Consider the following 17005-nt stretch of genomic DNA (forward strand, 5'->3'; position numbering starts at 1 on the left):
GTGCACCTTCCAGGTTAATTCTTACTTTCCTCTGCCATTACCGTGTGCACCAAAGGGGACAATACAGGTCAAAGCACATAAGATCCCTAAGAATGTAAGATCTTTATCATGTCAGAAAAACTGAGGACGAACTTTATTCCATGTTACCTATTTCACTACCTGTGTTCTTTTTCTTGAGTTCCTCTAAGTCCTATTTTAGATGAGGGGAGATTCTAGGGAAACTGAAGACTAACATTCCCAAGCTTGTGTCTGAAAGACATCTGCTCCCCAGAGTCAGTCTGCAGAGTCGGTCTTTATCGACTACATAACTTCATACCAAAAATAATCTCCCAAATCTGGATACAATGGAATGTGCTTCAAAAAGGGGTGTGGGGTGATTTCAAACTCTATTACGAAGCTATAGCAATTAAAACAGTATGGTATTGGCATAAAAACAGACACATAGATCAATAAATAGAGAGCCCAGAAATAAACCCACTCATATATGGTCAGTTAATTTACGACAAAGGAGCCAATAATATGCAATGGGGAGAAGACTGTCTCTTCAATAAATGGTGCTGGAGAAACTGGACAGCTACATGCAAAAGAATAAAACTAGACCCTCTCTTACACCATATAAAAAAATTAACTCAAAATGGATTAAAGACTTGAATGTAAGACTTGAAACCATAAAACTCCTAAAAGAAAACATAGGTAGTAAACTCCTTGACATGGGTCTTGGCTATGATTTTTTTGAATATGATACTGAAAGCAAAAGCAACAAAAGCAAAATTATACAAGTAAGACTACATCAAACTAAAAAATAAAAAGCTTCTGCAAAGCAAAGGAAACCATCAACAAAATAAAAAGGCAACCTACTAAATAGGAGGAAATATTTGCAAATCATATCTGATAAGGAGTTAATATCCAAAATATATAAAGAACTCATACAACTCAATAGCAAAAACCAAACAACCCAGTTAAAAAATGGGCAGAAGATCTGAACAGACACATATCCAAAGAAGACATACAAATGGCCAAAGGGTATGTGAAAAGATGCTCAACAGCATTAATCATCACGGAAGTGCAAATCAAAACCACAATGGGATATCACCTCACCCCTGTTAGAATGGCTATTATCAAAAAGACAAGAAATAACATGTGTTGGCAGGTACGTGGAGAAAAGGCAACCTTTGTGCACTGTTGCTTGGAATGTAAATTGGTGCAGCCCTTATGGAAGACAGTATAGAAGTTCTTCAAAAAATTAAAAATAGAACTACCATATGAGCTGGCAATTCCACTTCTGAGTATTTAACCAAAGACAATGAAAACATGAACTCAAAGATTTCTGAAGGAATAATACTCAGCCATAAAAAAGAATGAAATTTTGCCATTTGTGACAACATGGAAAGACCTCGAGGGCATCACACTTAAGTGAAGTAAGTCAGACAAAGACAAATACTGTACAATCTCTCATACATGGAATCTAAAAGAAAAACAACAAAAAACCAAACTCATAGATATTGGTGACTGTCAGAGGCAGGGAGTGTGGGCAGGATAGAAGAAATGGGTGAAGGAGGTCAAAAGGTAAAAAGAAAAAAAGGTAGCAATTCAAATTAGGGGGAAAGGGCTTCCCTGGTGGCGCAGTGGTTGAGAGTCCGCCTGCCGATGCGGGGGACACGGATATGAGCTGGCAATTCCACTTCTGAGTATTTAACCAAAGACAATGAAAACATGAACTCAAAGATTTCTGCACCCCCATGTTCATTGTAGCACTATTTACCGTAGCCAAGATTTATGGAAACAAGCTAATGTCCAATGAATGGATGAATGCTTAAAGAAATTGTGATACATATATATATGGCTGAGTAATAGTCCATTATATACATATATATATATATAGCCACAATGGTGAGAGGCCCACGTACCGCAAAAACAAACAAACAACAAAAAAAAAAATTAGGGAGAAAAAGACTACAATATATGGTGTTACAATGGATATATATAAAAAGCCTTTATTGTTCTGTAAGAAAATATGTAAATATCCACCCCCAAAATAGGCAATGGATGTGAATGCACTGGTTATTCCCAAAATAAATACAAAAGACAAGTAAACTTATGAAAGCACATTCATCCTCGTTAGGGATGACATAAAAGACTGGAAAAGATTTTTAGAAAATGCTCAGTATCAACAGATGTGTGGATAAAGGTAAATCTGTTGTTACTGGTTAGAGGATAAATGGGTTCAAACATTTGGAGGCACTCTGGCAATAGGCATCAACAGATCTGAAAGAAATGGGGTGGGGGTAGGGAGAGCTATACATATGTATTGCTAGCTTGTCCTAAATCTTCTTTGAAGGAGGAATTCTAAATGATAGAAATTTGGGGAACATTACATCTTTTTCATGAAAGAGATGAAAATAACACAGGTGTGTGTTTTGACAAGGCCACATGCACACGGACCCTCTTCAGAGCACCAAGGCTCACATCCCTTTCAAGATGTGTCCCAGGAGAGAAGCGCACACAACTTGCCTGGATCGCCTCTCCTGAAGGCCACTGAACCCCGCAAAGGACTGGCTCCGGATGATCCCATTGGGCCCTCCAGGCGAGAAGGACTGGGATCCTACCAACATGATTTCTGGGAGTCTGGCTGGCAGTCCTACAAGACAACAGAAAGATTAAGGCAAATTACAGGCAGGTTCAAACAGAAAACACGCGAAGCTTGTCAACGGTAATAGGAGGTGACATGAGGAAAGGTGAGTCATGAGGCCATTAGATGCTTGTAAGACTTCTTGCCTCCGACATGTTCTTTTTAAGACAAAGGGTTCAGCTCTCAGGCGGACCTGAAGAAACACATGAAGATGTAAATAAATATAAATTACACACCATTATCAGTTACTTTAGGGTTCCTTCAGGGATTATTTTTTTTAAACAAGGTTCAACCATACCCTCAAAATACTCAAAAACTTTGGAATGTTTCCATCCATTTAGGACAACAATAGCAACGGCAAAAGGAAACAAATAGGCCAAGTCAAGTTTCAGATAGGTTCTGCGTGACATTCAAAACACAGTCCAGTCTTACGGTGGAATTCTACACTTAGAAGTCACAAGGCTTAAAAACACTAGGTTTCTTGAGAGATGAACTTACTTAAACTTGTTCTCCCTTTTTCTACCCTTAACTATATTTTGAAAGATAAGATCGTGCCACTCTTGTGGCAGTGATAAAAAAGAAGAGCACAGAGAACGCTCACAGAAGTAGCGATAATCTAGGTTATGATAAGAACACAAGAGAAGAGGCAAGAAAGGTAAAGGGGAAAATACAGCAGAAGGCACAAACCCTACTTCAGTCACTAGCTCACCTTTTATACAGACTCATCACCACTGACCAAGACACGTTGTCAAAATACAACTTCAGCTGGACAGAAGCCCAAGGTTAGTTCCCCCAAAGGACTGCCCTAGAACAGTTAGGTAATTCTATTCCCTTTAGATCAGGAAGAGTCAAAGCACATACCATTGTCTTAGCAGGTAACCTCAGTCCAGAGAGGGGGACGGGCTAGCAGGAGAAAGGGGACACAGCCGCTGTCCAGACTAAAGACTTCCAAAGTGGGCAGCCACTAATAGCATCAATAGTTGCCCTTTAAAAACCCAGCAAACAGGGCTGCCCTGGTGGCGCAGTGGTTGAGCATCCGCCTGCCGATGCAGGGGACACGGGTTCGTGCCCCAGTCCGGGAGGATCCCACAGGCCACAACGGGAGAGGCCACAACAGTGAGAGGCCCGCATACCGCAAAAAACCAACCAACCAAACAAACAAAAAAACCCCAGCAAGCAAGCAAGCAAAGCTAAAAAACAGCAGCAAAACACTCTTGTGTCCATCTAGATGTAATGGAAAAGCCAACTTCACCGGGCCCTACTCAAAGCTATTTGAAGCAGCTCAGCCAAGGGAGGGGGTTTGAGTGAGTTACTTCCCCAGAGAGAGAACAAACAGCCCCCTTCCCCATGAGGCTGCAGGTTGCTAAATCCCCTCCTCCCTACCCACCCCAGGAGAAAGCAGCTCTGAGGAAGCACGCATGCATTCTTGCTGACTCACTTGGCAAGAGGCTTTGCACTGAGCAACAGGTTGCTCTTTGATCTGGGTAGGACAGGCATCCCACCCAGTCCAGCTAGGGATGGAGACAGGGAGGCTTACGTTTGGGAACATTCTCTAGAATTTTAAAAGTAACGACGTAGAAGTATGCATGTCCAATAAAATTAATATCTAGTGCATGAATGGCAGGACAAAATGTGGTGCAAATAAGACTCTTTCTGGTTACTTCCCCCCACCCCCAAGTTTCAAAAATAACCATGATTCACATAAATCCTTAATGAGGTTCTCTTAAGTGTTCTTTGCTGCTTACTAAGCAGTCTGTCCAGTTCTCGTTAAAAACACCTTCTTAGGTTCATAAAGCACGCCTGTGCTATCTTTGTATCACATGCAAACGCAGCAAATATCAAGAAAACGTAATAAATATCAAGAAAAAGATCCAGAAAATTTAATCAATATCAGGAAAACATGTTCTTTCTGTGCCCAATAATTTTATAACCTAAAACCCACCTCAAAGTCTCAATTTGGCAAATTTAATTAGTATTATATCTCATTTTGTAAATTATTGTTCAACAGGTCTGTTGCATCATGGCGTTCTTTGGTCACAGGGAAAAGACTTAAAGTATTTGAACTATTTTAACTGCGTTATTGTCTTGTACTTCCTAGAGATTATGCTTTTAAACCAAAAAGATTTTTTTCTCTTATCCACTGGATCAGTAGTTTCACATACTCCCAGGCATTCTGACTTAACTAGTATGGACCTGTGTATTGGGATATTGAAAAGGACCCCAGATGGTTCTGATGCTCAGCCTAGAAAAGAAAAAAAGGATGATGCTGAATTGGTTGAAAATGTTCAAACTTCAGTTACAATCATCTGCTACAATTTCTCAAATGTCCAACTTTTTAAAAGTCTTAAATAAGCCTCTCTTTGCAAAGTTTAAATGTTAAATGAATTAAACATTAGAACTGGATAGTGAAATAATTTTCCTTCTTCCCCTTTTTCAGTAATAGGTAAGAAAGCTTCTTGAGAACAAAACAAATGTTTGTCCTGGATTCTGAGTTTGTAAATTGCTTCGGGATGGATAAAATCCTCAGACGCTTTTCATTACATTTACGTGTTGAATGGATGCCGCTGGGAACAGGAAGGGAGGTAAGTGGTTTTGCCTGTCTGGTCTTAGAAATGGTCAACTGATAGCTGGCTTAGGCTGAGATCTCTATCCTGCCATCAATGCCCCTAGAGGCTGGCTCACTGCCTAAGGAGAGTCATAAAATAAGTTTGAGGGCCTCTGCACAAGGTCAGGCTCTTGGAGAAAAGGAGTAGGTAGGGAGAGGGGAGAGCAGGTGGGTTGAAGGATAAGAGTATGCAAAGCACCTCCCCGCCCACACCCCTAACTCTGAAGTAGGGGTGACAGTTCTTTTTTCTTTTTCTTTTTTCTTTTTTTTTTTTTTTTGCGGTACACGGGCCTCTCACTGTTGTGGCCTCTCCCGTTGCGGAGCACAGGCTGCGGACACGCAGGCTCAGCGGCCATGGCTCACGGGCCCAGCCGCTCCGCGGCATGTGGGATCTTCCCGGACCGGGGCACGAACCCGTGTCCCCTGCATCGGCAGGCGGACTCTCAACCACTGCGCCACCAGGGAAGCCCAGGGGTGACAGTTCTTTGCTACTACTCTTCCAATGGCCTCAGCCATTCCCCAGTGGCTAGTTATCCTGCAACTCTGTTATCATCTTCTTGACAACTCCACTCCCACCTCTTGGAGCCCTAAGTCTTCAAGCCGCTCCCTGGCTTCCTAGAATCTCACAGACCTGCTTACTTCCAGCAAAACTACCCTTAAAGCTACATTACTCATTTTCAGGCTTTAAGGACTTCAAACTGGTTCCTTGTCATTTGCATTTTAGTAGCAGATGCTTCTTTGAACCTTTACCTAAAGAAAGGACTGAAGTAGAACTGCAGTATCACTGCTGGTAGGGGTATAAAGTGGTACTGAAAGTTTGGAAGACAACTAGGTAGTATCTACTATTTAAAATGTAAAACATACTTATCCTTTAATATGTCACATCTGCTCTTTGCTATCTCCTGTGGAGAAATACTCAAGTTCACAAAAAGTTATATACAGGGATGTTCACGACAGTTAATGTAATAGCGGAAAAATGGAAATGATGTAAATGTTAATCATTACAGGAATGGTTAATACACTATGGCATAACCATAGCAGTTAAAAACAATATGCCCACATAGAAAGATCCACCCGCCCCCCCGACCCGCCCGGCCGAGGACAAATTGCAGAACAAAATAGAGTATGATACCAGGAATGTTGAAAACAAAATATAAAATTATGTGCATGAATAGAAAAGTTCTGAAAGTATACACAGTCTATGAAGAGGTGCGATTGAGTAGTAGTCAGAAACATTTTAATTTTTTCTACATTGTTTGAGTTTTTATAAAGGAAATGGATTTATGTATGATTGATATGCAAAATTCTCTTTTGAAACTGCAGACATTTGGAGTTGTCTAGAGTTGGGACTGGAGAGGAGAGAAAGCTTAGATACAAGAACATATAAGATAGCTTTGATGGGTAATGGCTATATTTATATAGTTTATATTTGTAAGTCCTGAAGAGGAGAAATATAATTTCTGAGAAATAATGTATGAGGTTTCATAAATTCTGATTACAGTAGAATAATTCAGATTCCCCAGTGAAGTTCCCATTATGAGCTCTGAGCTGTGTACCAACTTCTTTATTTTGATCTGAAGGATTTTTAGAGATGGTACTGTACTCCTGGTAGGACGCACTATACCCAATACGTATTGCCAAGGTTCACCAAATACCATATCTAATAAGCACGAAATTCCACATAAAAAACCACAAGTCCCTCTTTGGCTGCTGCTACTTGAAACTCCTGGCGCTTTGAAAAATGTTTCCAGTCCCTAAGTTACTGACTTCTCACCTGGTCTTTCCGAAAATGCCAACAGAACTAACATTCATTTTTGCGCATTAAATCCCAGAAAGGTCTCAAATCTTAGGCAAACGATAAAGCTGCTGTGCTTTGCCCCTTACTTTGTTTTGTCCCAGGAGGCCCAGGCCGTTACACCGGGTGGCCACCCGTGCCCTGCCATTCCCACAATCCCTGGAAAAAACGGAATCTTTCTGGAAAGAATCCCCAGCACCTTGACTAAGAGTTGAACAAACCCTACCATTCTGAGCCGAGTCTCTCAGCACAGAAGCCAGAAAGTCACAGTTGTTTCTCTTCTCGACTCTTCATACAGTGAAAACCGCTGCCTTCTCCCTGGCTATGCAGTGCTAAGATCCACCTGAACACATACCGGAGTCTTTTGAAATTAAAATGAGTATAGGATTTCATGTGTTCTGATATGACACAGTGATACAAGTACACCGGGCCTTGGTGGGTACCACGAGCCACCAGCCGACCGGAAGTTCCTAGTTTGTTTGAATTAGAAGGTAGCTTATCAGATCAGCAGGCAGTTTGGTAACAGCACTGAGCGTGGCTGGAGATGGCAGGGTCTGGGGAGGGGGCTGAGGCAGACAAAAAAAGATCAAGGGTCAAGAGGTCCCCCTTCATCCCACCAGGTCTCGTGCTTGTTTAGATGAGAAATAAAAGGGACAATATGAGTGCAGTTCAGAGCAGGGAAATAGCCAGTGACCTGGAGAACACAGAGATAACCTGATTCTTAAGAATAAACGAATGAATGATAGAAGTCAACCTTGGAGGGTTGCTTGGAAGACAGGCAATGAAGGGCATTCGTCACAGGGCTACGCACCAGACCCTAAAATGCAGCTCCTGATGGTGCTACCAGTAGAAGTAGTAAAACTGGAAGAAAAAATGCTTTGAAAGTTCAGTCTAGGTGACAGTTCCATTTCCCATTACATTTTTATAAACTGGTATCCTGACTTAAACTTTCTTGTAAGTTTGATTAGCCTGAGTTAGCAAGCTTCTCTACCCAAATGTGAACAGTTCCTCTCGGGGAACCCCAAGGTTAGGTAAGACAGGCCAGCCTCCTTTCATCACTTCTTGGGCATGAATCTCCAAACTGACGAGTTCATAGTAGAAGTGTTAGAGGCATTGATTAACTGATATGGTAACTGGGCAAAGCAACCGGTCAGCTAGAAGGAATGTTAATATTGATCGTTAGAGTTAAATATACTAAGACTCATGAAAGCAAATAGGAATCATTAGGTTATTTTTAGTTTTTCCAAGCATAAAAGCACTCTGCTGTATTAGGAAAATACAGAGAAGTAGAAAGAAGTCAGGGCAGGGAGCGGGAGGGAAGAACCATGTTGTTTTCTAGCACCCATCGATAACCACCAGCAGAATTTTGGTGCATGTAATTTTCTTCAACTCTTCCCTTTCCGCATAAAACATAAGAATTTTGAGCACAATGCATGTTAAATTTTGTATCCTGCTTTTTCTATCATATTCTTTTTCTAAAAAATTAATTAATTAATTAATTTTTGGCTGCATTGGGTCTTTGTTGCTGTGCATGGTCTTTCTCTACCTGTCGACAGCAGGGGCTACTCTTCGCTGCGGTGCATGGGCTTCTCACTGCAGTGGCTTCCCTTGTTGCAGAGCACGGGCTCTAGGCGTGTGTGCTTCAGTAGTTGTGGCACACAGGCTCAGTAGTTGTGGCACACGGGCTTAGTTGCTCCGCGGCATGTGGGATCTTCCCGGACCAGGGATTGAACCCATGTCCCCTGCATTGGCAGGCGGATTCTTAACCACTGCGCCACCAGGGAAGTCCCTATCATATTCTTTTTTTAGAGGTATGTCGAGGGGTTTATAAATTAGCTTTTTTCTTCAACTACCTTTAAGAGGGTACTTAGGTCTACCCCACATTCTATGTGCTACCTTGGATAATAAAAGGGAATCCATACAGCCTATATTATATATGCCTTTTATTTCTGATTTTAAAATATGGTCAAAAGCAAAGTGGACCCTTGCCAGGATGACACCCGGGCCTCTCTATGGGAGACGGGGGAGCAGATTAGCATTTATACATGCTGGAGTTGCAGGACAGCAAACATTATGAAATTTAAAAAACAACAGCTGACATCACTGTCTTAAACCTGGAAGAGCAAGGTTTTTATGGTGTTTTCCTTTTTTTCATTTAACCAAATTCTCTAATATAGAACACAAACAGGTAATTCTGGAAGACCCCCACTATGGACAGAAAATATAACAGACATCTGTGATTTCTGAGTGAAGTTAGTAAGGACATCTCAGTTCTCACCAAAGCATTTGTCATGGAGTGAAAATGTTGACTTAGAAATCAACAGTTGCATAGCTACAAAGCTACGCTATCTCCACGTTAGACTGAGACCAACCCTCTGAGATAAGGCAATGGTCAGCTGGCAGGTTCCTGGAGTGACAATGCTGGCAAAAGTAGACAATTCTACAGTCAACCCAAGTGTTGGCCTGGTGCCAGGGATGGGAGCAGGCAAAGGACCATGAGAGAACTTTTGGGAGTGGGGCTGGAAGTGTTCTAAAACTGTGTTGTGGTGATTGTCGCAGAACTGTATACATTTACTAAAACTCAAAATGTACACTCAAGACGAATTAATTTTATATGATATATGAGTTTTACATCAATAGAGCTGTCGGGAAATCACTATCAATTTCCAGAAAATGTCATCATTCCTTCTGCAAGAGGAAGTGCCGAGGAATCAGGACCCAAAAAGGAAAAGCTCGATCAACAAGCCACCACCTGAGAGTTGAATATTTTCGTGATTTGATCCTTTTCCCCATCAGCACCACATAAGATGCAGCACACTGGCCCCACTGCACTTTCTGAGTCATTTCTTCCTGCCTGCTTTGTGTGCCTCCGCTCTCCTCTCCTAACAGTGCTGTCCTGTTTATGCACCTCCACATCTTGGTCAAGGGCAGAAGTATAATTCAGTTGTCTGAAAGAGGCATGTGGGGCAGATGTAAATAGCCTGCTATGCTAAATGATTATTTAAGATGAATCCTAAAAATAGGTGTCTGCGTATTATACGGATGCAAGGTACCTGACTAATCTTAAAAAAAGTGGATATATTTAAGTCACGGGCTTTTTTTTTTTTTGGAGTGTACTGCCTTAAAATAAATCAAGGCAAGGCTAATATTTGCCTCTCAGTTGTCAGCTTTGTTTGCTAACCAAACAATAAATACATGCATGAGATATTACATTGATTAACTGAGACAAGTGATGTGAACGCATGAAAAAACTTACAGAGCAACATAGACTCACTCCTCAGTGAGAGATGGAAGAACCAAGCTCAGGTGTTCTTACTGGCCTCTTGGGCACACACTAAACTTGCTGAAGCTCAAATTTGGTATCTAGAGAATGAGAGTAGTAATTCCTCCCCATTTTAATAGACAAGCATTGTAAGGTTCAACTGAGATCAAAGCATCATTCGATCTTACAATCGTGAGGCCACTTGGACATCTTCTAACCTGACTTCTCACCAGCCCTATAGACGGTAAGTCTTCTGCTTAAAAACATACAGAAAATGAGGAAATGCTTTATAAAAAGTAAGGTGCTTGAGAAATACAAAGATTGCGATAATGAAGACTGAGGTTCAACTAACGTGGAAGAAAAGGAACGCATTTTCAGAATCTCTGGAAACTGATATCAATGGTTTTCTTTCCATATTTTCTAAGACACCTCAATCAACACAATTATTAAGTACATATTATCGGCTCATCACTGGCAGGATACTATACGTTGCCCAAGATCTAAAAAGAACCAAAGACTGATCTCTGCTATAAACAGTTTTAATAATTTAATGGGAGAAGAAAATATGACTGTACATAAAGAAGTTGGGAGATCACATCTGATGTAAGAAATATGTAGGAAATAACACACAGTGAAATTTTAAGTGATGTCTATTTCTCAGTGCTCCAAGGAAAGCAGTAGAGCTGAGATGATTAGAATGTGGACTCCCAAGTCAGACAAATCTGGGCTCCATTTGGGGGCTACAGTTTACAGCTGTTTGAACTTATGCAGGTTACTTAACCTCTCTGAATCCCAGTTTCCTCATTTGTATAAAAGGACTAACACTTCAGAGGATTTTTGAGGTGCAAATGGGTTAGTATACTCAATAGCTGGTGTGTGGTAAGTGCTTAATAAAATTTAAAATAGAGTTCTCTCAATGGAGAGGGAGAGAAATGAGACAGGTACAGCCAGGAAGTTTCATAGAGAAGATAAAACGCTGGCTACATCCGGAAGAATGGATGTGATCTAAACAGGTGAAATCAAGGGAAGCCGGAAACTAGCATCTTTGTGAACACAGCAATGTTTAGATAATTAAAAAGCAGAACTACTTTAAATGCTGACTGATAAAAACTAAAACCATGGGTACTTTGGAAGCCCAGTTCAAAAACCAATTACGGTTTTGTTTTTGTTTTTTTGAAATAATTGGAAGCTTACAGAAAAGTTACAAGAAAAGAACAAAAAGCTCTCATACATCTTTCATCCAGATTCACCATTTGCTGAAATCTGTCACGTTTTACTCTGTCGTCTCCCCCCATACACACATACCCATTACTACTTCCTGAATCATTTGAGAGCAACTTGCATATACATATTTATATATATATTTGCTCCTCCCCGTTGAGCAATCTGCAGATATGATGCGTCCATGTGTATATCCTAAAGACGTGGTCATCACTTACATAATTGCAGTACAATTATCAACATCAGGAAATGTAACATCAATACGATACTATTATCTAATGTACAGACGTTATTCAAATTTTACAAATGGTCCCAATAATGTCTGGTATACTGTCCCTCCACCCCCACCCCCATGCTAGGAGCCAATCCAGGATCATGCACTGCCTCTCTCGAAATGTGCCTTTAGTCTCCTTTAATCTGGGATGGTTCCTTGTCCTTCGTCTTTTGTGACTTGGACATTTTCACAGAGTACAGACCAGGTGTTCTATAGAACGTTCCGTAGTTTGGGTCTGTCTGATGTTGTCTCATAATTAGGCTTAGGCTATGCATTTTGGGGAGTGACATCACATAAGTGATATTGCTGTCCTTCTGAAGGTACTGCATTCGAAGGCACAAGGAATCACTTGGTCCTATTACTAGTGATGTTAACTTTGATTACTTGGTTCAGGTGTTGTTGGACAGTCTCTCTCATGGAAAGTTTCTATTTTTGCCTTTGCAACTGGTAAGTGGTTAGTAAGGAGGTACTTTGGGGCTATGCAAATATCTTGTTTCTTTAACCCAGAAGTTTTAGCATCCACGGATAATTTTTGCCCAAATCAATTATTATTATGATGGTGGCAAAATGGTACTCTTTGAACTCAATCATTGTTTTCTACTGTAAGAGCTTTCTTGAATCCTTTTATTTATTTGTTTTTATTTATTTTCAGGACTGTCATCATGGATTCATGGATCCTTATTTTATTCAATGGGTTTGATCCATGACTATCATTTGATGCAAAAGCCAACTGTTTCTTGAAGCATTTTCTGACCAATCAACCAGTTCAACCAGAGGGATCTTGCCTTGTGAACCACAAACTTCCAACTATTTTTTGTTGTTGCACTTCTATTTTATTTATTTATTTTTTGTTTTCAAAGCTTGGGTTTTATTTTATTTTTTGATTTTTTAAAATAAATTTTTATTGGAGTATAGTTGATTTACAATGCTGTGTTAGTTTCTGCTATACAACAAAGTGAATCAGTTATACATATACATATATCCACTCTTTTTTAGATTCTTTTCCCATATAGGTCACTACAGAGTACTGAATAGAGTTCCCTGCGCTATACAGTAGGTTCTTATTAGTTATCTATTTTATATATAGTAGTGTTTATATGTCAATCCCAATCTCCCAATTCATCCCTCCCCCCTTTCCCTCTTGGTAACTATAAGTTTGTTTCCTACATCTGTGACTCTTATTTCTGACAAAACTTCCAATTATTAATGGGAATTAACATACTCAGGGGCTCAGTGTATTATAATTATCTCCCTGAATGTTTCGTCTCTTTAATAAGCTACAAACTTCTTGAGTGTAGGTACCACCTGTCTGTACCAACTTCTTTCATGCTCAATACAGGGTAGAATAGAAAAGCATTGTCTCTGGAGCCAGGCTAACCCCAGGGTTCACCCAAGTTCTCTCTGAGCTCCAATTTTTCTTGTCAATAAAGTGAGTATAATAAGACCTAAGTCACCAATGTTATTGCAAGGAGAAAATGAGAAAACATATGTAAAAATCTTAGCGTGGAGTAATGGTCTTTTCTACTAACTAGAATGCGCCCTTTGAAGATATATCTGGCTTTTACCCATCAAATAGAATGCACTCATTATAAAACCATACATACTTTACAGGTGAAGAGATATACAGAAATCAAGTAATTTGACATTACTGCTCTCCTCTTTCTTCCTCTTTTATTTTATCTAAGCAATGACAGCAGAGAACTGTGAAGCTATTTTAAGGGTCTGGCTGAACCATTTGAAGAGTAAAGAAGAAACGTTAATTGCACATCTACTCACTGGGACAGTCAGTTGTAGGAACTTCTCGACAATTGACACCATTTCAGCCTGAGGAAGATGAAAACTCTATTTCTTCTTCCATTCTGGTGGATCAAATAAATGCAGGGGGAAGCAGCTGGCCTCACGATAATTAGAACAGAAATGACTCAGGACATAAAACTCGCTTAAATGTCAAGAGGGGTTAAATGGATTTTGACTAATGTTATAACTCATTTTAAAATGCAAAGTCTAGAACACTCGGAGACCCTCATTTGGTGCAAACTAGACATCAAAACAGGACCAACTGTTTCCTGGTTTGAAGGAAAAAGCATTTTGCACTTATTACCTAATTTTTTTTTAAACCTATTCAAAACCATGTACATCAAAGGGAAAATTTCTTGGAAACATGGTCCTCATAGACAGCTTGTCTGGTCCTGCTGAGAAAAACATACACCCACCACAAATCCTCATTATTTGATCATCAGATTCAAAAACAACACTCCAACATAGAAGAAAATGGTCCCATGCCTGGTGTTATCAACTCCTTCAGGCTTTTCTTGCATGTAGCCTGTTTACCCCTAGAGCTTGGCAACTCATTTCTAGCTAATGGTGATTGTTGCTTCTTTATTTCAAAACAGCATCAAAATGACACTGACATCTTCTATTGTTATTTGACTTTACTGAAATTACCATTTTTATAAGCTCATAGTTTTAATCATTTTCACTAGAATGGAGCTACATCTTTAGACATCTTAAAGAGAAAAAAAATCCTCAGGTCCTGGAAGAATGTACCCAGCGTAATCATGCACCATGTACCTTGCCCAGCATGGGTGACCAACACTGGCATTCATTTGCGGGCATGAGAGTCAGGGAGAAAATGGAACTGAACCTTATAATTAAGCTACATGGTACAGTTCATCTCAGAGAAAGGAGAAGAAATCATCTTAAAGCTTTTCAGATATGGCCTACATAATCGAACAAATAGATTCTTCTTATGGTCAATTAATTTATTTCTGGCCATCCGAGCAATTAAACTGAATTGATGGAGGACTGACAATTTTATGTGATGGCAAATATAGCTAAAGATACAGACTCAATTATGGTAATGTCATTTGATCACAGCCTTTGTTTGCACTAGGAGGTTACAGTTAAGCCCTTGCTTAGGTAAAGCAATGGACTTAAAACTAAGGCAGTCTTTTCAAAGTCAAGTTACACTTGTCATTTTATTCCTGTTGTTATGACAACACTTTTAAAAGCAGCACTTCAAACGCTTAGCATTCAGGCATCTTATTATAGACTTGAATATAATATATGAGGGTATAAAGTGCAGCTCGCAGGGGTTTTAAAGGGGCCAAGGGACGCAGGGTTAGAACACCTGGATGCCTTCTCAGCTTTGGCCCCTGGAGCTCCTTAACTTGGCTTTTTCTACTAAAAAAAAAGAAAAAAAAGAAGTGAGGGCTCATCCAGAGGAGGGAAGATGAAAGAATTTATGTGGGAAGATATGCATTATTATTCACAGTCTCTGTTCTGATTCTCTTGATTACAGCCTGCGTCATGCAGTTTTTAGAAGTCTGTAAATGATGGCGTGTGCTGATCAACTTCGGGTGCTTATTGTTAGCTATTGGAATGATTCACTTATGTAACTGCAACTTTATAGAAAGACTTCTCATAACGCAGACTTATTATGAAAATTAATAATCGATATTGGGAGCCTGGGATTGACACATATACATTATTGGTACTATGTATAAAATAGACAACTGATGGGAACACACTGTATAGCACAGGGAGCTCTACCTAATGCACTGTGGCAACCTAAACGGGAGGGAAGTCCAAAAGGGAGGGGATATCTGTATGCGTATGGCTGATTCATTTTGCTGTGCAGTGGAGGCTAACGCAACATTGTAACCATCCTCCAATAAAAATTAATTTTAAAAAATCGATAAAGGGATAGTGGTATCAGAGTGAATCTACTACATGAAGCAATGACCTGCTGTGTTTGCACTACAGTCTGATAAAAGCACAAAAATGTCTGTTAAATCTTATGTTGTAAGTTTTTCAATTGAAGTATAGTTGATTTATTAAAATCTTGTGTTAGTTTCAGGTGTACAGCAACGTGATTCAGTTATACATATATTTTTTCAGATTATTTTCCGTTATGTTATTACAAGATATTGAATATAGTTCCCTGTGTTATACAGTAAATCTTTATTGCTTATCTATGTTATGTATAATAGAAAAATACAGAACGCTTCACGAATTTGCATGTGATCCTTGTACAGCGGCCGCGCTAATCTTCTCAGTCTTGTTCCAATTTTAGTATATGTGTTGCCGAAGTAAGCACTAATTTTTTGTTGTTGTTTTTTAAGCAACATACAGATAAAAGAATGTTTTTAATAAGGAAATGAGCTAGTTGAATGCTGGCACTTTCCAATCACTATGTACTAATAGGGGACATTTATCTGCCTTGTTAATTCTCTCTGCCTTAAAGTAAATTTCTCTGATAATTTTACCTCGGTCTCCTTAGACCTGTGGCGTTCTGTCTGAAGTCACGTGAATTATTACCAAACAAAGTAGAGGTGATAAAAAAACAGGAGGATGCAAACGATAACATTTCAGAAAAACTCAGTGTCAGAAAGTTACTCTGGTTCGAATAGAATAAGGCTGTGTATGAATGTGCCATCACATGCCAGCAGTTTCAAAGCTGAGTGGTTTCCCAGGGGCCTGTACACGTGTTCTCTGAATGGTAATTTTAGCAAATTAAACTGCTATAATAGGGATAGTGGTTTCATTACTGGTCCTTGCTGCTGCATACCAAGAAGGTGGTCATATTAACAACATCTGCTGAGTTATTTTTGTTTGCCAAAATCAAATAATTTATAACCAGAATGCAAAGCAGTTAGGTATAGCGATGTGCAAATACCTAGATTATCAACAAAGCAGAATTATGTTCCTTTTTATGGTACACCAAGGGTGTAAAATAATTTCTTACTATCCCTTGCTCTGTCCAGAGGATGTGAAGCTGTAGAAACAGGAATGAAGCAAAAAGTCCGTTTAATCCTTAGCTTAAAGTACAATTTAGTGCAAAGAAAGAACAAATGTTTATGGATCCCACACTGGACCCGTCAACATATGGCAAATTCCCAACAGCAAAGACAAAAGAATACATTACGGGCTTATTTGTACACATGTGAAATGCCATATTACTTGGATTCTGAGCCCAAAGGCACTGTCAGGATGCTTCCCCTCTCAGATGCCCACATAACTCCTAAAATCACACCAAGCTCCCACTCAGCTAGCAAATTAACTTCTGCTCTTAGCTGTCTGTGACCCTTTGCCCATTCATGCCCTTAGCCAATCTACCTAGAGGGGAGTCAGATCCATTTTTATAGAGCAGGAAAAAGAGGGGTTGGAAGACTTTTCCCAAGGCAACCTGTCTCCCCTACCACACCACTCCATCACCT

At 39.8% G+C, this 17005-nt stretch overlaps 1 protein-coding gene and 1 non-coding gene across 7 annotated transcripts in view; both read right to left on the minus strand.

Moving 5' to 3' along the window:
• Positions 1-17005, minus strand: part of RIPOR2 (RHO family interacting cell polarization regulator 2) — a 207993-nt gene that overhangs the window by 51453 nt on the left and 139535 nt on the right. For all 6 annotated transcript variants that reach the window (XM_024751942.1, XM_024751935.1, XM_024751938.1 and 3 more), the window contains one exon: positions 2512-2638. In XM_024751942.1, the coding sequence (XP_024607710.1) occupies positions 2512-2638 (127 nt within the window). The remainder of the gene's footprint in view (positions 1-2511; positions 2639-17005) is intronic.
• Positions 15779-15885, minus strand: LOC112404182 (U6 spliceosomal RNA). The gene has a single exon (XR_003004056.1). It is a non-coding gene; the product is annotated as a U6 spliceosomal RNA (small nuclear RNA).

The sequence above is a fragment of the Neophocaena asiaeorientalis genome, unplaced genomic scaffold (genome assembly GCF_003031525.2).
Source record: "Neophocaena asiaeorientalis asiaeorientalis breed wild unplaced genomic scaffold, Neophocaena_asiaeorientalis_V1.1 scaffold165, whole genome shotgun sequence".
In the NCBI taxonomy this organism is placed as follows: Eukaryota; Metazoa; Chordata; class Mammalia; order Artiodactyla; family Phocoenidae; genus Neophocaena; species Neophocaena asiaeorientalis.